Source organism: Botryllus schlosseri, chromosome 9 (assembly GCF_051294905.1).
Source record: "Botryllus schlosseri isolate E-star chromosome 9, Bs_hap1, whole genome shotgun sequence".
Classification (NCBI taxonomy): Eukaryota; Metazoa; Chordata; class Ascidiacea; order Stolidobranchia; family Styelidae; genus Botryllus; species Botryllus schlosseri.
This window is the reverse complement of record NC_137244.1, coordinates 19,354,829-19,381,677: the sequence shown is the minus strand read 5'-3', so window position 1 is coordinate 19,381,677 and position 26,849 is coordinate 19,354,829. Positions and strand designations below refer to the sequence as shown.

At 39.5% G+C, this 26,849-nt stretch overlaps 2 protein-coding genes, 1 long non-coding RNA gene and 1 other non-coding gene across 4 annotated transcripts in view; 3 read left to right on the top strand and 1 right to left on the bottom strand.

Annotated features, from left to right (window-relative positions):
- Nucleotides 1-26,849, bottom strand: part of LOC145446089 (acylcarnitine hydrolase-like) — a 282,243-nt gene that overhangs the window by 56,434 nt on the left and 198,960 nt on the right. The gene's annotated exons all lie outside the window — the stretch shown is intronic.
- LOC145446834 (uncharacterized) lies at nt 1,845-25,082 on the top strand. The gene is made up of 13 exons (XM_080325207.1): nt 1,845-3,363; nt 3,703-3,791; nt 4,184-4,335; nt 4,400-4,576; nt 15,251-15,381; nt 17,250-17,350; nt 18,188-18,376; nt 20,640-20,783; nt 21,165-21,323; nt 22,080-22,226; nt 22,294-22,446; nt 23,044-23,072; nt 23,985-25,082. Exons 1-13 carry the CDS (start codon nt 3,272-3,274, stop codon nt 24,036-24,038), a joined length of 1,617 nt encoding a protein of 538 aa, XP_080181333.1. The 5' UTR covers nt 1,845-3,271; the 3' UTR covers nt 24,039-25,082.
- LOC145446838 (uncharacterized) lies at nt 8,616-12,539 on the top strand. Its single transcript, XR_013917367.1, has 3 exons — nt 8,616-11,123; nt 11,681-11,871; nt 12,401-12,539. It is a non-coding gene; the product is annotated as an uncharacterized LOC145446838 (long non-coding RNA).
- Trnas-gcu (transfer RNA serine (anticodon GCU)) lies at nt 26,318-26,399 on the top strand. The gene has a single exon. It is a non-coding gene; the product is annotated as a tRNA-Ser (tRNA).

Sequence of the window (26,849 nt, the reverse complement as noted above, 5' to 3'; positions counted from 1 at the left end):
GTCACTACCTTCGAGTCACGAGTCATCTCGAGTCATTGCACATTTTGACTCGAGTCAAGTCAAGTCAATCGATTTTCGAAGATGACTCGAGTCAAGTCAAGTCACTCGTTTTTTGGAGGTGACTCGAGTCAAGTCAAGTCAAGTCAAGTCAAGTCACAAGTCAAGTCACAATTCAAGTCAAATTGAATTTTCGGAGTATGAGTGATCATTCAAATTCAATATATTTTACTAGCTCTGTTAAAGAGATCAATTGGTCATTTATCTTGAATCAAATAACGAATATAAAGTTAAATATACATGTAAAAATGCGTTGTTTCACTCACGTAGAACTGCTAATAAGATATGTCAGTAACTGTATAGCTACATCAGGGGTGTCAAACATACGACCCGCGCCCGCTAAATTATTTCATTCGGCCCGCGAAGAACTTCTGAGTATACGTTGAAATTGGCGTGATTTTTTCCAACACATTTCTCGAATTTGTAGTAATAGAAATACTACTAATAAATATTCCTTCAAGATAGCAAATTTCGAGGATGTTCAATGTTCGTAGGCCACATTATAACCACCCGACAGCGGAGTTGTGATTGTAGTCATCGTCAGGAGAAAATCGCTGACATTGACACCCAATTCCGAGAATGCGAAAAAGTGCATATATTGAGTTAAGAGTTAGTAATATTTTGGAATCATTTGACTGATGCGGCCCGCGAGTGATCTGAATATTTGAATTCGACCCGCGACGACAGCTGAGTTCGACAACTCTGAGCTACGTGCTACATTCTCCTCTCCAGTCATGAGGATCGAAAACGAAGCCCCGAGAAGATGAAAGAAATTGATATCGTACAATTCACTAGCCATCTATACACATCCGTGAGGATATAAATGCACAAAATATATTTGTTCGATTTAAATCATACAAGAGGGTTGGTAAAGATGAGCACCGTATACAATGTAAGGACAGAGCCGTCCAATAAACAGGGATACGTTGCTATTTAATTAATCTGCTACTATACTACGACAACGCAAGCTGTGATCATTTGGTTTGCGGTCAGTGTATTTGTGATGTAACAATGTAGGATCAGTGAACTGTACAACCAGTGAATGACTGGTTGCTCTCACAAGTTACAACGGCGTATCGTGAATAATCCGAACATGCACAAAATACATTGATTTAGTCGACACCGTTTACTTGATGACTTGAAATTGACTCGTAAATTTTGCTCCGAGTCACGAGTCAATCCACATTTTTGAAGCGCCGAGTCAAGTCAAGTCAAGTCATTTTTGCAAAGTGACTCGAGTCAAGTCAAGTCATTCGAAAAAGTTGACTCGAGTCAAGTCATGACTCGAGTCATCCCAACACTGCAGTACGGGGATCAAACTCGCCACATTCGCGTTATTAGCGCGACGCTCTGACCAACTGAGCTAACCGGCCGACGCTGCGTCATGTTGGGGATACCTAATATGCGGATACCTAATACGATCAAATAGAATCAAGTTTCTATTATAAAACTGATAAATTTACGATGATGGCGATAAAATAGTAAGTTGTCGAGGGTTGAACTATCGAGCTATTCGATAGTTGAACCATAGTGACTTCACATATATGCAGACTGCAGAGCGTACGCTCTTTAATCTAATAATCACCTTGTCATATTCAATGGTGGGACGCTGACTTCAGAACGAATATTGGGACTCCACAATAATTATGAAGGCTTGGGACCGCAGATATAGACAAAATCTGCATTCATACATACAACGATAGGGTGGAGACTAAAGTAACAAGGAATTTCCACTATTATCGTTTTTTTTTTCAGAAACAATAATTGCTGCTAAGCGAATATAAGTTTGATGAAAACTATGCCTAAATATCTGGCATTTTGCAGGCTGAACGTATCAGTCAACCATCTGCCATTACTTTGAAATGAGGTGCATATGTAGGCTACTATGTAGTCGCAGCATATGATAGCCACTTATACATTGGTCTGGTCATGGAAAACGTTATAGAAACTGGTGATGTGGAAATAAAATTTATGAGTCCTAAAATGGAAGAGGTTTTCTGGGTTCCTCATAAACAATATAACCTTAAAATCTACTGCACTTTCGCAAGGCATGAGTTGCAAGGACTACATCCTAATTAATTTACCTTTTTGTTTCATTTTCAAGTTACTTTCGATGAATTTGGTCAGTCATATGGTTTGGATGCTATTGAGCTCATTGAGATATTGAGTATCATTCATGAGATGGATAACTGGCATTATATTCATTGTTGCGGCATAAACGGTACATATTTGAACTTTGACGTGTTAAACTCTGCTATGACGTCATTATGAGTGATAATCGATTACTCGACACGAAGATACTCGAAGCATATTACGTGATTCAGAATCGAATCACTCAGGTACTCGATTTGCCCAGCCCTAATTGTCTCATATTGTCCTGATAATTTAGGACATGTATTTATAGGTAGGCATATACAATACATGTGCATCTGCATCCGCACCTTAAATTAAGCGGCACAAACTGAATATATACGATAACTTTAAATGGAATCAAGACAATTTGAAAATGTGGCCAGTCTGTGTAAACGAGGATATGAGAAAAACAAAATGTTGATTGGCACTACCGGACATCAGCCAGGATTCGGATTCTGTAACTCAGGCCCTACAGAATAATTTAAGACGAGAAGACGCAAAATCCTTTAATGAGTTACATAAATTACACAATTGACATTTTGAAAATGAAAAGTGAGCTGCTGGGGCCCCATACACGTCGCCCATGCATTACCCACTGAATTCGTTAATGATGCATTTGGCAATTCTACGTAAGATATGTTTCGAGAACCGCTAGGTGGCGACAAGCACATATAGAAACTTGATATAAAGTTCATGTATGGGCTAAGATACGATTAATGATGCAATACAACCACAAAACAATATATTTGTTAACGTATTTCGTTTGATCGTGGTTACGAAACGGTTAAATCCATATTTAGTAATTATAACACGCTCAACTGTCAGGAACTAGGTCATCATTGTCGGTAATTTTCAGAATGAGCTGAGTTGGATACCTTACAGCACAGTGAAACGTGACGTGCAACTACTCATCATCAGCAACCAGTCGTTTGATCACATTCACGTGATAGTATTTGAGAAAGCAGACAACAATAACAAATGCTAGTACTTTTTGCTACCATTTAAAATTGCGAATTATTTGTGCGGTGACATTTTTTTTGCTTCCGCATTGGGAGGGAACGTATTGAAACATTAGGAAAGTATGCATTTTGTTGATGCGTTTACCCATTACTGCGTTTTTTTCGTTACGGCGGCAAGTGCAACAGGCGGAGAAAACCAAAATATATCAATAAGGTATGGAATTTGCTGAAATCAAAGTTCATCAAGTAGGCTACCCATGGACACTTATAGGCTTATTCATGACAATTATTACATTTGTCGCATGATCACAAGCTCAGTGTTGAACTTATATTCTGGAGAGAGAGAGAGAGAGAGAGAGAGAGAGAGAGAGAGAGAGAGAGAGAGAGAGAGAGAGAGAGAGGGAGTGAGAGAGAGAGAGGGAGAGAGAGAGAGGGAGAGAGAGAGAGGGAGAGAGAGAGAGGGAGAGAGAGAGAGGGAGAGAGAGAGAGGGAGAGAGAGAGAGAGAGAGTGATCGGAGTGAAATTCTTCCGCTCTTCTTTTCTTTGATTTCAGTACAAACTTTGAGTTCCGCCAACCCGCTGCACTGTCCGTCAAAGGTGCTTCCTTGTCGTCCAACGTCGAAAGAGCCATTCTGCTTACAAGTAAGTAAACACTTGGCCCATAAAGTTTTGTTATCGATCTAGAATCGCTGCAGGCGCATCTGAATCAACTGAAATGGATTTACGCCTAATGCTGATTTAAAATGTTGTTTTTTATTTGTTGAAACTTTGTTCAAGAGCGAACCTATTGCTTTACGTCACCATATTAATAAATAAATACCAAGGGACTGACCTGCGAACACCCTGCTTGCATCCAAGACTGCGTCGGAATATAAGAAGTGAAATGAAAAGAAGTTATGCAAAATAGCTCCAATTCGAAAATATTCGCAGACTATGATTTCTCGAGTACTTGAAAACGAACGCCATTCTATATTTGATTGTCTTTCTGAACACCGAAGGGTACTAGGAACTATAAACTGCACTTATTTCCGTAGACCAACAACAGTTAGCCATCGTGAAACGTCACAACGACTTACGTACGATAGTCAGCCCTACGGCCAAGAAAATGCGCAAGATGACGTGGGACAAGGAGCTGTCAGAAGTTGCAACTGCATATACGCGAAAATGCGTATATGAGCACAATCCGGTAACTTTCCGTTTCGTACTATAACACCGAGGAAAGGTGTTTGAACATTGTTACATACTCGCAGGACAGAAACCACTCGCGATTTGGCGTCGTCGGGGAAAATCTCTACATTTCCGTTGGAATTCCGTGGAGTACCGATGTAGTTATCGGGGCTGTTTCAGCCTGGGATGACGAGAAGAAAGACTACGATTACCAAACTAGAAAATGCAAAGCAGGGATGAAATGCGGCCATTACACACAAGTGGGTTTATAAGTAGTTTGTGGCAAAAGCGGCTCTGGGCGTTTGTGCAATGTAAGCCTATACAAACCTCATTCTATGCATATGCGTAATTGCGTATACACTCTAAATCCGCGAGGTCGTATTGAACACTTCATGACACTTTTTTCTGCGTACAAACACACTTTTGGGGCATATAAACGCATTGGGCCATTATCGTCGCAACGCTTCTGCGTATTTCTCCGTTTATACGTAACACTTTGCCACTGCGGCTTATTTTCAAGAAAATTTATACTTGGTAATTTATCATCAATTTCGCATTCATAAACCATCGGTACGTTTGGAGATCACATAAAATCATGGTAAATGTAAAATAATGTTATTCAACTGACCAAACCACTAAGTTTAAGGGTAATATTACAATAAAATATACATATTTCCCTGTGACGCAGAGGGGTCACCACCTTCGTTACGGTAGAGCGCGCTCGATTTCAGTTCGGAATTTGAATTTGTGGTTCGTCAGGCTTCAGGCAGAGAGTAGGGTAGTGGGTACGCGAAAAGACTTGGCGGAATGGATATATTGAAGCAGTTTCTGCTACCTGATGGCGTAAAGCAAGGGTCGGCAACCTACGGCCCGCGGGCCGGATCCGGCCCGCCAAGCGAAATCGTCCGGCCCGCGACGAAATGATTAGTTACCGCAAGAATACGGCCCGCCGTTTCGTAATGAGTTCCAATCTGCAATGCAGCACTGCTTCGAAAAATGTCAAAATTTATAATGTTTTCTTCCACTTACGGATGATGATTCCGGAACATGTAATTCACGCACCTACGGGTCTCGTTCACTTTCGGACCAAACTCAGTACAGCGTTACGGAGAAAAATGGTTTTTGGTCCGAAAGTGAACGAGCCCCGTACTGGTCCGGGTTCGTCATATTTCGATTTTAGAATCAGGCTGCTGCGTGAGTCGCAGAATACCACTTTTTAAATGTTAATCACCTTAATAGCTCTCAGAGAAACGCAGAGATACCTCAAATGTTGCTGGCGGTACTGAACTTGAATATTGCTCTCAGAACCACATTCACCACAGCAGAATCCATCACCTCAAAGATCCCCCGTGTACCCCCTTCAATGAGTTAACGGCACAATAACAAGCACAAAGAGTAGGCCTATATATGCAATCCTAAAATATTAAATAAAATACCGCTAATTGTCTGTGTTTTGTATGATTTGATTTTCTCTTGTCACTTTGTTATGACTACTGGAGTTCCGGTGCAGCTGTTAGCAATCCTTTTTATTATTGCATTGTTACGTCATATTTTGCCAATTTGGTTTTCGTATGTCTATATTTCAGTAAGCTCCTCTTGTGTCGCTAACTCCTGACAAGGCGCACGCGAAAAGCCTTTGAGTCAATATGTTCCACTGTAATGAATGCAGACCCAAAAGCAATAGTAAAGATAGGCCTACCCCAATAAGCATTGCTTTGTCACGTATATTTGAAACACAAAAACAACGAAACATATAGCACTTCAACTACAAGAAGCTGTTCAGCATTCCAAGCAATATGCGTTCTTCTGAAGTTTTCTGTGTCTTGGGCAAACCCGTCGGTTGCAAGTGTCACTGGCAAAACGGGTACATGCTTTGTTACGTCGAGATGCTTGCACGAGTGTATGAACTGAGAAATGAAATAGCAACTTTCCTTGAAAATACAAACATAATCTCATAATCTTGTCATCGGAAATGGGTATCTAATCTTGCTTTCGTAGAACTTTTAACGTCACATCTAAACAAATTGAATTTGCAACTTCAGGGGGAAACAACTAAATAAGCTCACTTTCCTATACTGGAGGAGAGTAAACCTACCAGCACTATACATTTGTAACTGTGATATACCAAATTTAATTAATGAATTTCCATCCACTTTTCCGACATTCGTTCTGTACAAAATAAATTCTGACTACCCAGTACTCCAGTAAATGTGGGCGCCAATACCATTGCCAGAAAATTTCAAATGGGCCCTTTGAAATGCCATGCAGTTGAATTGAATGACAAATTTCATACAAAGAGCATATCGCTGATTGACTTTGACAAAGAGTACGTCCTTGAAATGGGTCTTCATCCCAGCTTGACCAACAATGCAAAAGAAATAGCATCGACTTTTGGTAGCACGTGCGCATGTGAACAATAGTTTACAACAATGAAATTCACGAAGAGCAAGCTAAGATCACGTATCCCAACGCACATTCTGAATATGGCCTGATTCTAGCTTCATCTGACCTGTTGCCAGAAGTTGAAAATCTATCACAAAGCAAGCTGCGCAAAGTGTCACATTTATCCTGCGTTGTTGAAGTGTAAATACATGTGTTTTGCTCTATTTGTGATTTGTATGATTGAGATTGCAGCATTGTAGGGTAATATACCGACGTGACTGTTAACTATTGTATTAAGAAAAATTCCGGTCCGGCCCGCCAATATGTTGTGCACCTGAAATTTGGCCCGCGACTAGCAAAAGGTTGCCGACCCCTGGCGTAAAGGATCATAACATCCATGTACTGTAAGGTATGTAAATGCGGTAAATGTTATTGAATATATGTAATGTGAAAATAGTCATAAAATGAGCTCGTTTTGACATTGCAGTAAGGTCGTTTGTTTTAGAAGTTTTAGTAGGCTACTGATATCCCTTATTCATATGAATGTTCTTCAGATGTTTTGCAGTATATGATTCGTCTGATCTTATTGCTGGATGATCGAGCTTCGTATCTGATAATATACCAGGCTGCGACCGGGTCCAGTACTACGGTACTGATGGGAAGCTGAATATCGAACTAACTTTTTTGATATATATAGATAAAGGGATATTCTCTCTATCTACACTGAAATATCCCTATGTAGGCGATATTTTGGTCCATTGTGGACTAGTACTGCAATGTCAGCAATTGAATGCCGGTATGACAGTCATGCAACGGTTTTGATTGTTTTTCAACTGCAACACATTTTTACACTATACTGTTTATTCCAAGTGGTAAGGTGTTAACTAAAGCGATTATTTTGACATGTCAAAATAGGTCAAAATTTTGTTCAAAATTGTACCGTTAGGTCAAAAATTGCCAAAATTGTTTGCAAAATCAAAATTTATTTGGCAACTTGCATTTCGTTTGTACCTTATCATAGATGATTGCACGGTCGGTGAACTTATCATTTTACAATTTACATCTTGTAGCTTACTTTATATTCCTACCGTTGTAGACGGACCATCGTCTGATCATTGTGAATCATAAACTGTCAAATGAAGCAAATGCTCAACGTAGCCTACTGCACTATCCTAACTGAAGCAAGACTGCGGGGGCATTGGTTCTTCTATTAGAAACCGTATGAGGATAAATTGCGATGTAGACAACTTTGTCATAATGACAGAGAGAGAGTGCAGTGTACGCACAACTTCAGTGTTGCCGGCCAACAACTGCCGCTGGTGAACGTTCTTTCTTCATTCTTGCCAAGCTACTTAGTTAGGACAGACACTTTCTACCTGAAAATGTAGGAAAGTATCTTTCGTTGTACTACAACAAAGTTTTAATTATTTCTACCATAATACGAGATGTAACTAATACTAGAATTCTTCACGGGTCCAGATTTCGATAAAATAAGGTTTTTTCATGTAAAAATTTGTCAGTTTTCATGCCAAAAGATTTTTTCAGGTCAAGCTACTTCGGAAGAACAGACAGCTCCAGCCAGAAACAAAGCTAACTACCGGTAGTACAATTCTAACATTATGTGAGAAACACCTAATTTAAGTACATGGGGTCAAAATTAAGTTTTTCATCATCAAAATATGTGTGAATTTGGATTTTTTAGTCCAAATCTTACCTTTTTAGGTCCAAAAAATCGCCCTAATAATAGCACAGCCAAACAAACAATCTTTTCAACAAAAAATGGATCACAAGGGGTAGTATTTGTTTTGCCCAATCCCCAAATTTGACTTTTCTGAGTTTATTATGATACGGTAACTGAACTAAACTCTATTTTGCAGGTAGGATGTATTGAAATTGGCACCTTTTTGAAATGCATTTGCTGTATGGAATCAGACATGGGGTGATTACTTCATGAATGTAATCGATTGCGATTACGATTACTTCGGAATCACGCGATTACGATTACGATTACGATTACAGCAAAATCAGGAAGTAGTCGATTACGATTACGATTACATTGGAAAAGTAATCACGATTACATTTATCTTGCTACTTGGGGCCAATCATAGAAGATATATTAGAAGACAATATAGGGATTGCGATTAGAAGGCAATGTGATAACAACTTTCTTTATAGATGATACGTCATTTGCTTATTACGTCATAATATGTCCATTGTCCAACTTTGGGGATGATTTATTCCACCCACCAATTTGCATTCTTGCCACGTACGTAGCTGCCGCACCCCAGACTCTCCAATAGGGTGGGGAGCGAGCTCGACGGGGACTAAGAAGTATTTCGTAAATCAACATAAATTATAGAGTATCTTTTGAGAGATTTAATTAACTTGAAATTTTCTTCGAGCTTCGCGATTTAACGTCTCTAAATAGCTTGACTTTGAAATGCATAAGTCTCCCCCAAAGAAAAAAGCATGTCTGATTTAAAGAAATAGGCATTTCGGTGCCGGTCATTACCGCGCGACGACACACCAAAAGACATATGCAGTTTCGACCAGCATGCGACTTCATGAAGTGTGCCCCCAAAGAAAGACCTAAGCCGAAATTTTAGTTATGTGTCCATTGTCAATAGCCACGCTGGATGGGCGTGACGACTAGTCCTGTCCGTCCAATCGAAGCCCCACAATACGAATGCCAACGTTACGAGAAACGGCAAATAATGGCTCGGTGATGATATATATCAGCAGCTGTTCGTTTAGATACTTCTTTGCGGAAATCATAATGTTTGATTTGACAAGTACAAAATTTCAAATCGTTGTCCGGTGTACCATACGTACGTACGAATGCCTACTGCTCGCCCAGCAACAACGGTCAAGCTGCATTTAACTAAGCATAAACAAACATCAATACATGAGTTACTATTTGAAACTAGGCAGAGTGTTGATTATATCCTGCTGCGAGGTAGTGGCGTCTGCAGTGTATTGATAACCCGATATTCAGCATGACGGGTGTTCTTACAATTACACTACAGTGTACAATCTACATCGAATATCTATTTACTACGTCGGGATACTTCTTACGCAATAACGAGCAGAGCTAATACTTCTGACGTAATAATGAGCACTGGCGTTTGAAAATCAGACGGTGATGCAATCAATAAACCTGGTATAATATCTCCTCCTTGTTCATGAATGTTCAGTTTATGTCATAGTCCTCGTACAAATAAAAAGTAATCGCTATTTATCAAAGAAATCGATTTGATATGTGATGTAGTCGATTACGATTACGATTACTTCGGATTTTTTTCGAATGTAATCGATTGCGATTACGATTACTTCAAAATGCTGTAATCGTCGTAATCGATTACGATTACTAATCGCGATTACCCCATGTCTGTATGGAATACTGGTAAGCATCACGGTGTTTTGTAAGTGAACTGGTATATCCTTAGAGAATGAATTTGATTCTGTTGCATTCGGTTATCTTCGTGATAAAGACTTTATGAATGTTTGCTGATAAAATTTCACTAAAATTGTTAACAATCCAGGAAGTATACTACCTGTGCCAGAGTAAAATTGGTGGTAACGTCATGTGCAACTTTCCATTCCATTACCTAATTATTCTATGAAAGACACCCTTCTGTCATGCACAACTTATTGCAGAAAACAACAACTGTATCCAGTATGATATCTGCGTGATTACTGAGCAGTTCATTTGTATTGCGAATTTTCGCAACAAATATTTTCTTTTCAATAGTCTTGGATTGATCCTCAAATTCGTCCAACTGATGTCGCCTCTTTGAAAAGAGCACCCTGGGTCTACCGTGCCTGCGCTATCAGACAATGTTGAGAGTGACGTGAGGAGTCGTTCGTAACGGGTTTTGTACCGGCACAGTCATCTTATGCGATACAGACCTTCGTCTCAAGAACTCATGGATACATGTGATTATGTAAGCCTATTTATTCATTTTATATATCACCATTGATTATGTAATTTGCTGGTTTTTGCAGTCCTACTTTTCTCACGAACTCTCGCAGAGTAGCTTACGGGCTATTCGATATGAGCTGAAAAAGGTTTCATCTGTGTACACTGTACAGTGTACACTGAACAGAGATGTAGTTGAACGTAATGAGCTCGTGTAACTTGTACTTTAACTATTGCTTACTGAACTATAATGGTCTAGGTCAGTGGTTCTGAACCTGGGGGGCTGAGCACCTCTCCTGCGCTTCTGTAACCTACTGGTGTGAAATATTTATATTTACTTCTGCATAAAATTTACAATTTCACTTTGGTATTTATTGTATTTTCTAGGAGCAGCATTTGGATTTGAGCAGTAAAAAAAGAGCAGTCATGGCACGCCACGAATCAGGGACTCATCAATCCTGGGTTGCGGCTGATGGAAAGAATATGAATAATGCCCTAATGTGCAGGTAGTATGTATTGCAATTGGCACCATTTTGAAATGCATTTGTTGTTTAAAATACTGGTAAGCATCGCGGTGTTTCGTAAGTAAACTGCTATATCCTTAGATATTGAATTTGATTCTGCTGCATTCGGTTATTTTTATGATTGTTTGCTGGTAAAATTTCACTAAAATGATTAATAATCCAGAAAAGTATGCTACTCGTGCTGGAGTAAAATTGGTGGTAAGGTTGCATGCAACTTTCCATTACAATAATTAATTGTTCTATGAAAGACACCCTTTTGTCACATACAATTGTATCCAGTCTGATATCTGCATAAATACTGAATGCTGGTGACGTCATAATTTGTGATACGATTGTTGATGTACAACGTTCATTTGAGTTCTCTACTAGTTGCTGACGATTACCCCTGACGAGTCTCAGTCGAAAATATTCGGGCTCATTTCAATATGCATATACTATTCAATTTTATATTGAAGTTTTGTACCTCGAAGAAGCTGTTCGAATATTGAATAGTTCCCTTGTATTGCAAATTTTTAAAACAGGTATTTTCTATTCAACAGTCTTGGATTGATCTTCAAATTCATCCAACTGATGTCGACTCTTCGAAAAGACCCCCTGGTTCTACCGTGCCTGTGCTAACAGACAATGTTGATAGTGACGTGAGGAGTCATCTGAACGGATTTTGTGCCGGTGCAGTCATCTTTTGCAATACATACTTTTGCCTCAAGAACCCATGGAAACATGTGATTATGTAAGTCTATTTATTCATTTCATATATCACCATTGATTATGTAATGTGCTAGTTTTTGCAGTCCTAATTTTCTCAAAAACTATCTATATATGCGATATGAGCTGAAGAGAGGCTTGATCTGTGTGCATTGAGCAGAGGTGTTGTTGAATGTAAAGAGCTGGTGTAACTTGTATTTAAACTACTGCTTACTGAACTATACTTGGAACATCAAATTGAGTTCATTTCCCATGTCGTGCTAATTCCAATTAATTTCGTTTTTAAAATTTAATCAGGAAGACAGGATTTTGAAAGATTGAGAACAGTTACAATTACTGCAATGAAGGAAAAGTACTCAACACCTTCGATAAGATGTCACAAAGTTTTTGTATATTTTCTCGTCTCAATTCAAAGCTGCTATAATATCTTAGAATCAAAGTTATGTGTAAAGCCTACCGTATGTCAGTTATTATAATGGAAATCCGAAACCATAGGAATAACGATTCTACTATATTTATTGTCGGATCTTGTTTGCAATCAATTACATTTTCAGCAAAACGAGGTTGATGAAGTCAACTGTCTTCTTCTCCAAGCCAAATTGAGAGACAAACGAATATAATCCAAGACCCAAGCGCATGTCTTATTGAAACAGGTACTGTAATCTTTCTGTTTTGTGGACCATACAAATTTAGATAGACTTGAGATGTTCTGCTATAAATTTCATTCTGAGTTAAAGTTCTGCATTCTCACTGTTGCCTGTGCGTCTGAATGTCAATGTCAAAATGGCCAAATTGAAAAAAAAACGCAGACCTGATTCAAGATATTTTTATTAGTCGTTATGCTAATTTTAGTCCTTCTCAGTGATAGGATTTCACATGTATCCGAGCGCCTTTCCTGCGCTTGTGTAACCTGCATGTGTGAAATATTTATATTTATTTCTGCATAAAATTTAGAATTTTCATTGACGTATTCAAAACTTTGGAATTTAATCACATTTTCAAGGAGCGCAGCGTGGAGTCGACCAGTAGAAAAGCAGCAAACACCATGGCACGCCACGAATCTGAGATTGACCGATCCTGGATTGCAGCTGATGGCAAGAATATAAACTGCTTCAGTGAAAATGGAGTATTCAGAAACATTGTTGACGTTTTGAGCTGCTATGCATTGGATTGTCATACCATAAAGGAGTGGTTCTCAAACAGGAGAAAGCATTTGAAGGGGCGTGAAGCCGCTGTCAACTAAAATCTTTTTCGTACATGGCAGCTTGTAGTTATTTCTCTATGTATGATCATAATTTAATATTTGAATATTCTCTCATCAACAGCCATTACCGTCACTGCCATCCAACTATCCGTTGGGATTTCTAGCGTTCTGGTTGCTTTTTCTAAATTTTATGATACGACGATAAGGGTTGTGTGAAATTTTTTGCTATCATAAGGGGACGTGTCCAAAAATGTTTAGGAACCACTGCCCTAATGACTTCCAGATTTCGTATTTTGCAGCAGACTGGTAAATAACAACAAAATCTTTTTTGTAAATCTGCAAAATTTGTATGGACTCAAAGAAACAATTTCTTTGTTATTCAAACAAAAGTGATTGGCATTAACCTGATATAAATACTTGTAATGCAAGCCTTAGAATATTTTTGATGCCTGGTTAGCAGGCCCAATTTCATTAAGAGTAAAAAATACTTATGTATGGTTGTTTATCGTGGTAGTGGTAGTGATACTGATTCGAAATTTACAAGCCATAATTTGATCAGTTTTAAATAAGTTGTAATGATTTGTGTTGATCATGTTTTCCGCTAACAGACGTAATCAATGAATTTGATTCCATGCCCCTGTCACGAATGTTTAAGATACTAAATGATATTTTGTTGTCACTATCCCTAATTCCCTATGCATTCAGTTTCATGATTGAGCGAGTTGCATGGTATTTGTAGTGAGTTTGCTCTTAATCATCTGTGATGTTCGTGATTTCAAGGACTATTCCGGAAACGGTTTCAACTGCTGATCTGAATTTATGAAACCATGTCACAGCAGCTATTGGAAATTTCAATGTTTGCACGTATTTAATCACCCAGGTTGGGTATTATAAGTGTCATCTATTCATGAATCAATAAAATCTGATTTTATTTTGAGCCCTGCGTTCCGGTGACTAGTCAACCAGCCACTTTGAGACTGAACACTTTTTAGGAAAACACTTCTAATTTAAACACTTCGCAACACTTCTAGGCGTTCAATTTTTGGATCACGTTTCGTGTTCAATTTTCCGGGTTGAGCAACACTTCAAAACTTAGAGTGTACTTGCGTAGAAGTGTAGTCATGTCATGTTTCAACTATTAGCCTAGTCTATATAGTCTCGCCTATCATTGAAAATCTATACACAAGGCCTATTCGACCTTAAACATAGGCGAACACGTCTAACTATAGAGGTACAAATCGCGTTACAAATTACACCAATACGCAGAGGCTTCCAAAGTATTCAACGTTGGCACATAAGTATAGGAGTAGAAGTATTAACACGGTCAATTTCTACTCAATTACAAGAATAAGTACCGATTTCTAAGACATGTCAAAATCCTTCAAGTGGAAGTATATAGGTCAGCAAAGTTCTGGACAAAGCTTTTCACAAATGTAGATTTGTTCGAGTACAGGCTAGTCGCGTACTTTTAGCAGCAGTTAATTGGATGTGGATACCAAATTACAGACTGACTGACGTAAAATGACTGGTAACGTTACACCCGCAGAAATTCTTTACTTTTTTCTTCCAACGCCCCCCTTCATATATTTTCAAGGTCTGGCGCTGCCAAAGTATAAGGGCTGTGGTGTGGTCGTAGAGTTCGGGTTTTCAGGCTTGAGATTCACTTTGAAAAATGTATCTGACTTGTATCGCGTCGAATTACTATACTCGACTAATCAACAACGCCAAATTTTCATACTATATTATAGTTTTCGGTTACAAATCAGGCCGGATTCGGGTTCAAGCCTGTTTAGTATCCGCACAAAATGAACACAGCTTTTGTATACGACTTCAGCGCACCCATATCTTTCCAGGGTTTGTGAATATTACAGGCGGTTGCAACAGAGAACCATCGCACCATATACAACTAGGTAAAAATTTCGAAAATATATTTAGCTACTGTTTTACAAGGGGCTATATATCGTACAATTTCGCCCATAAAGGTGATGCTAACATATCTGAGAACAACTTTCTACTTGGTAAAATCCAAAGGTAGAAAGTTAGTTTTACCTAACGAACCGCCGTTACGAAGAAGTCTAAGACTAAAATCATAACTGCCTGTCCAATTATAATGCGTGAATCCTGTTACTTGGGTACTCGGATGAGCAGATGTACTTCGTTTTTGACCATGTTCTATAATAATACGTCCACCCTTCCGCAGACGGCTTGGGATGATACATTCAAGGTGGGGTGTGGAGTTACTATATGTGGCAAAGTCACTGTGAACGGTGGTACGTGGCGATCTGCTGCATTATTTGCATGTGATTACGGACCAGCAGGAAACTATCCAAGGTATATTGACTGTTAATATGTGATGGTTGTAGGTGGGATTGGCAGATATATTCCTGGGTTGGCATAGGCACATCAGGGTTATCCTTTCATTTCGAACGCAATCGTTACCCAAAGTGTTTGATTGATACATTTTGAAGCTTTTTCTAGCACTACAGGGTACTTTTTGTTTAGATATGCATCTCTTGAGTGAGATATATTCTTCACTCATGTACCAGAAAACACGCTTTCAGTTGACAGTGCAAGCACGAGCTATTTGACAATTCGCTACTAGGTTAGGCTAACCCATGTAAAATATGCTGACTCTACGTCAGGGGTGGCCATGGCCAACCGTTATGCTATTCACGGCCGCATTTCGATTACTTATGTAGCCAACGGCCGCATTACAGTGCATAGTAATGAACTAACTGGACGCCAAAAACCCGTCTTAAACTGCTGCCCATGTTCATTTCCGGTGAACTCCGGACTCATCTACGTTTTTAGATCGTCTTACCATAGGCACCGAAATCGCTATAGTGGTCATGGTCATGTAATGTTACTGGGATTGGTCGTGGTCGCTCCAAGCGCGAAACTTTTTTCACATTCACAAATGAATTTCGTCATTAATTAGTCGACTCACTCTTAAATATATTTATCCTTTCTCAGCCCATGTGGTCAGATTCACCAGTAGAGTTAATGGAGGGAATGTTTTCGAAAATTTAGGGCAAGTTATTACTGACGATGCATCTTTGGGTGAGCCAATTGTTATTAGTCACTTTGTTGCATACTATTATTTCTTCACTTCCCATCAGGATATTCGGTATAGTGGGAATGTATTGGAATCTCCCAAATGTACCAGAAAAAAAATCTTTCGTTAGGAGCACACGATTCCAAGTTTGTATTTCTTTATGGGGTACATCATTTCCTCCGTTGTTCGTATCTGTACTGTTGGGGATTGCAAAGGGCGCCACTATGTTAAAATCGAAATATGAAGTTGCATAGAATCGCGCGTAGCACGAAGAAAACTTCAATATTAATTAAAATCTCTCAAAAATTCGGGAGTGAATTTCTACGGCCACATGTTGCCCACGCCTGCTGTAGCTATGGTTCGCAACCGCCGGTCCGTGGACAGTTTATTGTCGGTCCTCCAAGTATATTAGCATTCCATGTCTTAATTCCAATATGCGAGAAGTCCATTAATCAGAGAAGTAAAGCATCAAATTTTGAATTGATTTTGAAGGTCGGAACGTATCCTCTGCATGGTGCCGTAATAGACATAGGTCATAAGTTCGTGGTGTGCTGCGGGGGTGCGACACAATGGTGAAGTTCTGTACCTCCAAGAAGCTCTTCAAATAGCCTATACCACACAACTTGCTCCCGACGAGTTAGGTGTGAAGGCTTCAGTGACTCTTAAACAGACTTCTTTGAATTAAGCGAAACTTATCAACATATAATAGAGGCTATAGCAAACATCTAAGTAGCATTTCTGTCAAAGAATACCGAACAATAACAATCAAGTTACTGGTCTTTAACAGCTAGCTTCGCGAGCTTCCTCTTGCATAAACTTCAATAGAACCACGTATAAATATATAATATCAAAGAGTCGGCAGTAAATCAAGCCTACAATATTACAATGGGTATGCACACATTTGTCACTGTGACATTTAGGTTGGATTTTGAATTTTTAAGGTTCACCGGTCCGCAACAGTTATTTTAAAACTTTGCCGTTCCGCGGGGTCAAAAAGGTTGAGAACCACTGCTCTAGCTGATCTCTTGAGCAAGTTATGTTTCCGATGCTAGGGAACGTCAGTGATTAAATTTAGACTCTTATGTGTAAATAATGTAATGTTACCATTACCATTAGATATGCAGAATCTCTCATCAATTTTCAGACATCCTTTCATTGCCGGTCCTTCATGTTCCGAATGTGACAAGGGAGACGTTTGTGAAGATAATCTGTGTACAAATCGAATTAGAGATACGGATTTCGACGGTAAACATTTTATTTTTTCATCAACTCGTCAACTATCGCATTATGTATGTATCGGCTTACGCAACATGCATACTATATTGTAATATAGAAAAGTGTCACGTGTCGATCTATACTATACACGTCTATGGTTTGCGTCTGTATTCATTGCATATATAGATTTATTAATGTTTGTGGATGCAAAATGCTATACCTACTAAGTGAGGTCAGGGCTGTATTGTAACCGTAACCAACAAAACTCACAGTGTCTGATAAAGACAAAACTTTTTGGTTTATTTCGACTGTGGAGTTGTCAAGGCGGGTCAGTGATCAGCTGTCCGCACTTTGATTTGCCTGAAGCTGTACACCGGGTGCCATTTATGCCCCAATCCCAGCACTCATTTCCCCCAGGAATTAGGACCGACACTGGGTTAGCTCATCAGGGGCTGGGTTCTTGAGACCTTACAGAGTCTAAAATCTAAAAAATGATTGGGACAACAGACGCAAAGCCGTGGATTTCCCAGTGCCTCGCAAGACTCTAAACTGTGACTATATATATATCGATCTATATATCTATCTGTCACGACTCCATCTAATTATCCAATTGGTATGGTATGGTATGTATTTGTCGTTAAGAAACTATCGTATAGGGACATAGAGTCGATTTAATTACTATGCGCTCATAACACAGGGCTCATAGTCATAAACCGACGGCCATTAACATAGAAATTACTAACAGGTCTTCCGTAAAGTACATATAGCTCAAATGACTCAGATACAGGCAGCCGGATGTCCTGAATCATTAGCAAACACCCGTTTCGATGAAATATACTGGTAAAAACGAAATTTGGGTGCTTTTAGCTGTGAAGGGCCAGTGGAATGACTGGTCGCCATGGTCCGAATGCTCGAAAACGTGTTTTGGAGGACTGGTAACTCGACAAAGAACTTGCAACACATTCGTGCCTTCGGACTGTCCGGGGTCTCCTACCGATTCGAAATTTCCGTGTGCTTTGGATTTATGCGGTACTGAATTCGGTGGCGGAAGCAGTGGTAAGCCGAGACGATAGTGAGTCAAACACATACGGGCATGAGTCTACTATGCAGTACATGGGTGTTCATGTTCACTGTTCAGCTCATATGCCTCATATGCCAAAACCAATCCATAGCAATTGAAGTAGATTTAGAGATGGTCAATGTACTGTACTGGTTTCAGTAACGAAGTACTTCTATTTTCCGGACTACTGAAGTAGGTTTTGCCTACTAGTACTACTTATTGAGGTGGTGGGATTTTTAAACTACTTCAACTTCTACTTGCACAATTTTGAAGCAAAACTACTTATTTTATACAATTTGAATTTTAAAAAGTAGAACCCAGTATATCGGATAAGTTTGAATCATTTTTATGTATGAAATTGCCATTGGAATCATGCGCACTAGCCCATTTATCCCGGTAATAGAATTTATTTTCGAGGATTTTACTTATTTGCATTATTATTAGCCATTTTTCCTTCGTAGTGAAAATAAATCTTGCAATTTTGAAAGTAACCACATCTGATAGACTGTTGAAAGTATGTGGCTTCTCGACCAAAAATACTCTCTGAAACCGCTTACTTGAGTAGCCTACTTTTCAGTACTTTCCTTTTCTGCTTCCGTACTTGAAGCAGTATGGCATGTCTTGGAAATGACTCATTCTACTTGTAATTGACTACAAATTTTTCGCGTTACTCCCACTTTTTGACGATTTATAGCAACAAATTACCGTAATTTATATCGCCATATTCTGTAACTTTTCATATCAATACATGTATGCGTCAAAATATATCGCATAAAATACTGACCTTAAATCTGGATTAATATACCAATTTCAATTCAGCGGGAAGGTCAGTTTATAAGGTCACCATCGGGTCGGACGTAAGGTTGGATTATTCGGATAACGGTTAACCGATTATCCACAGTTGTTTTCTCTATCTGATTTCCGGATATAAATATGTCGGTTAACCTGATAAAAGAGTATCGTTGCTATGCGTTTTTCACTTTGTAGTAAGTTTCAATAATTCGTATAATCAGTGTTGTGCGCGGCCAATTAGCAAGAAGCGCGTTGCCAATTAGCGAGATTCATGCGTGCACTTCACAATGCAACGCTACGCGGTCTCCCGTTGAGATGATCGGATTATAGGACACTATGATCGGATCAATTAGGTCATTGATTGCCACGCGCTCGGCAATCGTCGCTGGCCTGATTTATCACGTCTTCAACAACCCTAGTTTTGCTGGCTTGAAGAATCGCATCTGCAATAGGCCTTGTTCACACTATACCATGGCTAGTCTGCATAACCGCATCTGCATTGGCTTGGTGCGCACAATATTATCGCTGGCCTATACAATCGCATCTGTAATAGACCCGGTACGAAAGATATCATAGCTGGCCTAGCTAACGTGTTTCGAGCCTACCACGCGATGGCTCCTATCTCTTGATGGCTTGAAGACAATATCCCGTTAAGTGTATGCTGATTAGCGATTGCGATTAAAGAGTGACACCGCGAAACTGAATGACATCGAATGCTCGCCAACATGTGCGTGCGTGCATGCGTGCATGCGTAATTGATTTTTGCTGCTACTTAATTCGAAAAAAAAATCGAATCACCCTATTTCATTTCAAACCCTCCTTATTTTTTGCCTGGTGACGCGCTTCAAGGAGGAATTACAGCGAGCTATCATGTCAACATAAATTCCAGTATCATCTACTCCTCTTTTCAGTACTCTGAACTTTAACATAAGAATGGTCCAAAAAAAATGTAAAATCTTTGAAGCTTCTGGGAATCGACCTGCCAGCCTTCAAACTCTATGAAGCGCAGCTTACTATTCAGCCCACTTCTGTGGAAGCAGAATGAGCATTCAGCGCATATGGAGTCTTTGTTACAAAACTCCGGCCCCGTCTACAAGATTCCACAATTGATACATTGTGCTTTATAAGGAGGGCGTTTCAGAAGCAGTGTACAATAAATTTGCGTGATTTTTCTCGTGTTCGCTCGTGCTGCGCGTGTACGTAGATCCACAATACCACTATTTAATGATTTTACGATCCATTTTCATGCAAACTTCGTTAAATCGATTGTTTCACTTAGCAGTTATTATCCGTTAACCGGTTAGACAAATTCCAAATATACTGATATATCCGTTATCCGGACAGTGAAAATTATTGATATCCGAACTAACCTTAGTCGGACGTGCGGCTGTTTCATCCAACATTAGAAAATTTGTCCCGAATGTCTTGTCCATCACTCCTGATATATCAGGCTGAATTATTTTCAAGGGAATTTTGGACCTTGGAGTGAATGGAGTAAATGTTCCGTGACATGCGGAGACGGTAACAGAAGGATAACTAGAAAGTGTTTGAGCAATTTCTGCTCCGGGCCGAACGTTTTAACGACCTCGTGCAATGAACAGGCTTGTCCAGGTAAGAGGATACACAGGAGCTTGATCTACTGAGTGATGTGGTGGCGAGGTAGCGTAGTGGTATGATCCACAGATGTAACACGTTGCGTGTTCGAGTCCAGAATTCCTACCTAAGTGTTGGGGGGTTATCTAGGCTCCTCCTCACCATCTCAACCGTGTAAGCGGTGTCTTACAAAAAGCTTAGAAGTGGACCGTGCTACAAGTCGGCAGTTACGGAATAAAAATGAATAATATCGGACTGGTGTAAATGACCATAGTAGTCGACAAACACCATGAATACCACAAACAAACATACAAACAAACTGATTGATTTACTGAATTTGTATCACCAACACGCATTGAATCAGGACATTGTCCACCGCAATAGTTTCTGACATTTCAGCTGTCAGCAAGGGGACGTGGTCTGCGTGGGGAGAATGGAGTAAATGCTCAGTCACTTGCGGAGGCGGTAGGCGCACCAAAATACGGCGGTGTCGCGGTGGCAATTGTGAAGGAGCAGCCGTTATGACGGGACGATGCAGGCTTGATATATGTGAAGGAGGTTTGTAATTTAACTTAACTTTATGATAACATATCAGCTTTACCGATAAGAATTTTCAGTGTGATATTACAGCCGCATGTAAGCATCATTGATTTACATTTGGGATTTGAGAATATTATACCCACGTTAATTAAAAAATCTGACAAATCTGATTGACACATTGGCCACCCCGGTGTAAATTTTAACGTGTTCAGAAATACTTTTTACACTATTTTTGTAAAGAAAATATCAATTTGCAATTGTCCTGACTATGGCGACCATTTTTTAAACCTAAAGTCGGAATATTTTGCACTAAAAAATAAAAATTTTGACATTTTGTGACAATAAAAAACTTAATTTTGACAAAGTTTTACCCTCAAGTATTTAGATTAGGCATCACTGCACATAATGTTAGAATTGCAGTATCCATAAAGATTTTTTACATTTTATGGTTGGAACTGTCTGTCCTCATGAAGTAACATGGCAAGAGCAGAGAAAAAAACATTCAACAGCAGCAGTTGTTTGCTGGCAGCATTGAAGTTCAGTGTATACTGCTTGAGTGCTAGTAACACGCCTGTTGCTCCATATCTGCAATCTTGTCTATGCATCGTATTCTGAGTTTTGTTAACATAACGCGATTACCTATACCTATAATTTTGACTTTGTAAACAATTTTGACAAAATTTTGCTTTTTTTTGGGATGTCAAAAATCTCGCCCTATAATAGTCATGAGTTGACCAGCCTCAGTTACGAATTCATACACCAATGACTTTTCAGGATATTCACATTGGTCGGAATGGTCCGAATGCAGCACGACATGCGGCGAAGGCACTATTTCGCGGACCCGATCGTGTCAGAACGGCCGCGACTGCAGTGAAGACACCTCCCAAGAACGAAACTGCAGGATGCAGTGTACAGAATCGGGTACAAACAAATCATGGTTTATGTAGTATGGATCATCATCATATTCAGACATCGATTTTTTTGGCAGTATGGGGCAAATGGGGAAAGTGGTCCAGATGCTCTGAAGATTGTGGAGAAGGAGCACAAACGAGGACTCGTCCTTGTCTCCTAGGAACGCGCGGGACACCCTGCACTGGGAGAAAACAAGATAGAAAAACATGTCAAATCAGAGCGTGCGGGGGTATATATTTAATATAGTCTAGACATATCTGTATACTAATACACACATTCATCAAAATTTTTGTTCACTCTCATGAAAAATAAAGTGGCAATAGCCACAACGAATAGCCCAATGCGTCAGGTCTTACTGCATAATCCCCAGTACACCATATATGTTATTGTTTTCTTATTCGTGAGTGGTGCTTATCGCCGATGCATTCGTTGTGTTTTTGCAGCGAATCCTTAATCAATGCTCTGTTGTCAGTCATGGGTTGCAATGGCAGCAGTGACGTGCAATGACAAATTCGAACTACCGACTTGGGTATACTGTATACACGCTAGTCCCCGAAGACGTGAAATATTCGATTGAGTTCCGAATTTATGGACTTCGAATGATATCAACAATCAATGTACGTACAATCGTACATATTGGAAAATAATGCATAACAGCGGCGCTGTATCGGTCTGCACCTTCAAATACTGCCATGAAATAAAACTACTATACGTTTGATTCCATTGCTTTTTACAAAATGATTTCATATGCGTTGCTTGCTAATTTATCCAGAATCCATTCTATACATATTATGAGTATTCTTTTAAGCATAAATATGTATTTCAGGGAATTCGGCTGATGCAGCGCGATCTTCAGCAAAATATCTCGGCGTCACCATTGATTCCAAATTGTCTTGGAAGCAGCATATTGAATGCACAATATCAAAACTAGCTCGGTGTGTGGGAATAATGACCCGTCTCCGATCTTTGGTTTCCAGATCAGTCCTACGAACCATCTACTTCTCTCTTTTCCACTCGCACCTGCAATATGGAATCGTAGTATGGGGAAATGCATGTACAACATTTTTGTGCAGAATTCGAACCCTGCAAAACCGTGCGATACGGCTGATCTCATCTGTACCTTTACGTACCAATTTATCGCCTTACTACCGTAAGCATCGAATTTTGCGAGTTGATGAACTGTATCGCTTCGAAGTATCAAAAGTTGTTCACAAATATTTTTCCAATAGTCTCCCTCCTGTGTTTGATGACTTTTTCATACCTGCTAAACATGTCCATTCCCATTACACGAGATCTTCGTCTAAAGGAAACGTCTACTTACCCCAACCCAATAGCAACCTAACTAAGAGATCTATCGACTACTCGGGACCTATCATCTGGAATGCATTACCATCACATATCCGTGAATTGCCTTATAATAGATTCAAAAAAGCCCTACTTGATCGCCTCTTGTCGTTACACTAACACTGTTGCCCTACCTCGCCCAGACATTGCTTCATTGATCATTTGCTACCATTGTTTAATTTTTTTTTATATTTTCCTTTCCTAACTAAACATTTTTTCACAGCCAGACTGTTCTGAGTCAAGTGTACCTGTTTGATGCTGGTGTGATCAGACTAGATGACCCTCACGGTCTTATCGATCATTCCTATCTAATACCGAATACTGTGCACGCATATTTTCTGTACCACCATCACTGCCGTTTGTTATGTATTTTGGTTCGATGAAATTAAAGACTCTCTCTCTCTCTCTCTCTCTCTCTCTTCAACCTTTGTCAATAGGGCCATGGTCGCTTTAATCCTAATTCACTTCCTCCTATGAAGAACCAAATACTGAAGCGATTATAAGAATATTTTTTCGATTTGTTCTGAACAAACACCTACCGTTATCGAGAGGCACTTTTGATACAGTGCATTTATACGTGTTCATGCATTTGGTATTGCCATTTCAGTGTGTGTATACTGTATATAACTTTATTATTAAAATAAATCCATTCAACCTTAAGTTTATATCGGTGGATTGGTTTCCGATATGAATTTCGGGTTCGTGGGACACGGGGGTTTCGTGTATAGATACACTTCAATACATGATTTCAGTGAGCATGTCCTTTGACAAAACCCAGGTTACTGCAAATTTATTGACACTGTGCTATATCCAGAGGTGGTCAAAATAGTCAAGAAAACTACTTAAGTAGAAGTAGATGTAGCGAAGAAAAAATCTACTCAAGTACGAGTAGAAGTACTTCTTCTATAAGCAACCTAAAACTACTTGAAGTAGAAATAGAATTGACTGACTTAAAATCTACTCAAGTAAGTAAGTAGTTGTGAAAACGATCGTAATTCGTACGCATGGATTGTCAAAAGCTTCAAATTGAGCTCTACGAAAGGTGTAGAGCTTGATTCATATTGATGCATACCAGGTGGTATCGAATTTTCGACAGCATATAAGCATTCGTCCACATCATGGGGTGAAAATGATAGTTGATATGGAAATGCTACACTAATCCTCTGTTTACTCGAACAGCCCGATTGCGATTCCGCATGTTTTTTCTATCCTTAATTTGATGACGTTTTTAGAGGAATCACTTCGTAATTCTTGTATTCGCTTTTTCTAATCATTGTTATTGTACGTTTATCGTCGATTTGATTGTTTGATTACTGTTAAATTGTATTTTCGCTTGTTCTATAAATTGCCCTCGTTACTGTTGTCTCGCTCTTCATGTCATCGAGCAACGGACGAGCAAACACTGTTGCGAATCTCGCTTGCATTAGCATCTTGGTATTGTTAAATGAAAACCTAAGTTAACATTATTCATTATTCGATTTGGTTTGCTTGATTTTGATTGAATACAATACTGATACGGAAGGTTTGCAGAGTCCGAAAGCAAATTCAGCTGAGCAGACAGGATTCGATGCCTGAAGAATCTGCACTCATTGACATTGGAGTCGAAACAAATGTATTTCACGTCTTTTGACGAGACAATTTTAACGGTGGTCTGCTAAAACAGGTCTAACGCTCAAAAAATTCAGAGCCCACTTTTTTAGATCTGAACTCGCCATGGACTGATAGATTACGATATGATGGGCAAACGGTAGGTTGCGAAATGGTAGTTTCAAACATTATGATGGGCCATATTTACTGTGATGAAATATGTCATATGGACGACAATTCGGTGCGAAGCGAACCCCCTACCTGCTACCTAGATAATATTCAGTTTCGTGCAAAAATATTTGTAGCTCTGTGTGAATCGCGACGAAAATTCTCGGTTTGATTTAAATTTTCTTAAAACTGAAAGTTAGAACTTCGTGAAAACCGCCCGAGAATGACCCAGTTTTTCTTTAATTGGAGGGTTACAATACTTTTACTTGACAAACGGAAAATAGCGAAAAGTAAGTAAGTAGATCGGAAAATATTACGAAGTAGAAGTAGCGAAAACTATCTACTTAAGTAAGCACCAGAAGTAGAGGAAAACTACTTGAGTACTTCGAAAAATTAGAAGTACTTCGTTACTGACCACCTATGTCTATATCCATAATCTAATTGCGGTAAAGATGTATTCAAGAACCATGGTAACAGATGAATTCGGGCACTATCTAGAATTATTATTACTAAATATACACTACACATGCGCATCAAGCATGGGAGATGAAGTGTTGGGCATTGACACGTCATGAATCACCCACTTATAATCGGGAATGTAGCTCAGATGGTAGAGTGCGCGAGCAGCACGTGCAGGATATCCGGATCTAACGTTACCCTCGCACATGAAATATTCGCGTTCTGCGCTTCACAATTTCTGAACTTTAACGCCAACATATTTCTCAACGCATTTTTCTTGATGCATTGTGACGGACGGCCATTTCAATATCGGGAGCGTATTCAATTGATTATTCGATACCAGGAAGTGTTGTTAATTTGTACTGTAGCTGTTCACATGCCATTCTCGACTCGACTCGCTTCGTTATGATATTCGCAACACTCGAATCCGATCTAATCAACGTCACGTGCGCACACTGTAGACCACCTTACGAATACAATAAATTCGATTTGTAATGAAATTCCACGTCCACCTATTCGAGTATCGAGTGCTGAGAATAATCGACGAGGTGGCCGAGTGGTTAAGGCGATGTACTGCTATTCCGTTGTGCTCTGCACGCGTGGGTTCGAATCCCATCCTTGTCGCGGAACAATGTCTTCGTATCTTCGCGTGCATTTGATGTTGTTGTTCGTGATATTCATGGTGCTTGTCGACTACTTTGGTCATTTACACCAGGCCAATTTTCATCATTATTATTCCGTATCTGCCGACTTGCAGCGCGACCCAGCACTCACCAACTTGAACAACAGTGCGTAACGACAAAAAAAGGTCATCACTTCGGATTTTTTGTGCGCATCTTAGATTTTCTGCGCGCAGGGACCGTGCCAGCACTGCACAATTGCGCACGTGCGCAGCTTAGAGGGGACATTGTCTCTGGCCTTATTTTACAAACACCAGTATCGATAGAGACAAAATACCAATATTGTGGTACAGCTTATACTATTCTTCGCAGTTACAACGAAAAGCGTGTATTGGCGGTCCGAGTCTGGAGTCAAATTACTTGGTCAAGTCATGCGCAATGACTCGAGTACAAG

What these genes read in the sequence shown, in the direction of transcription:
- LOC145446834 (XM_080325207.1), top strand. Translation starts at nt 3,272, where the DNA reads ATGCATTTTGTTGATGCGTTTACCCATTACTGCGTTTTTTTCGTTACG. An exon ending in GCGTATATGAGCACAATCCG is followed by an intron (nt 4,336 to 4,399) that starts GTAACTTTCCGT and finishes ACATACTCGCAG; the next exon opens with GACAGAAACCACTCGCGATT. An exon ending in ATTCGGTGGCGGAAGCAGTG is followed by an intron (nt 18,377 to 20,639) that starts GTAAGCCGAGAC and finishes ATTATTTTCAAG; the next exon opens with GGAATTTTGGACCTTGGAGT.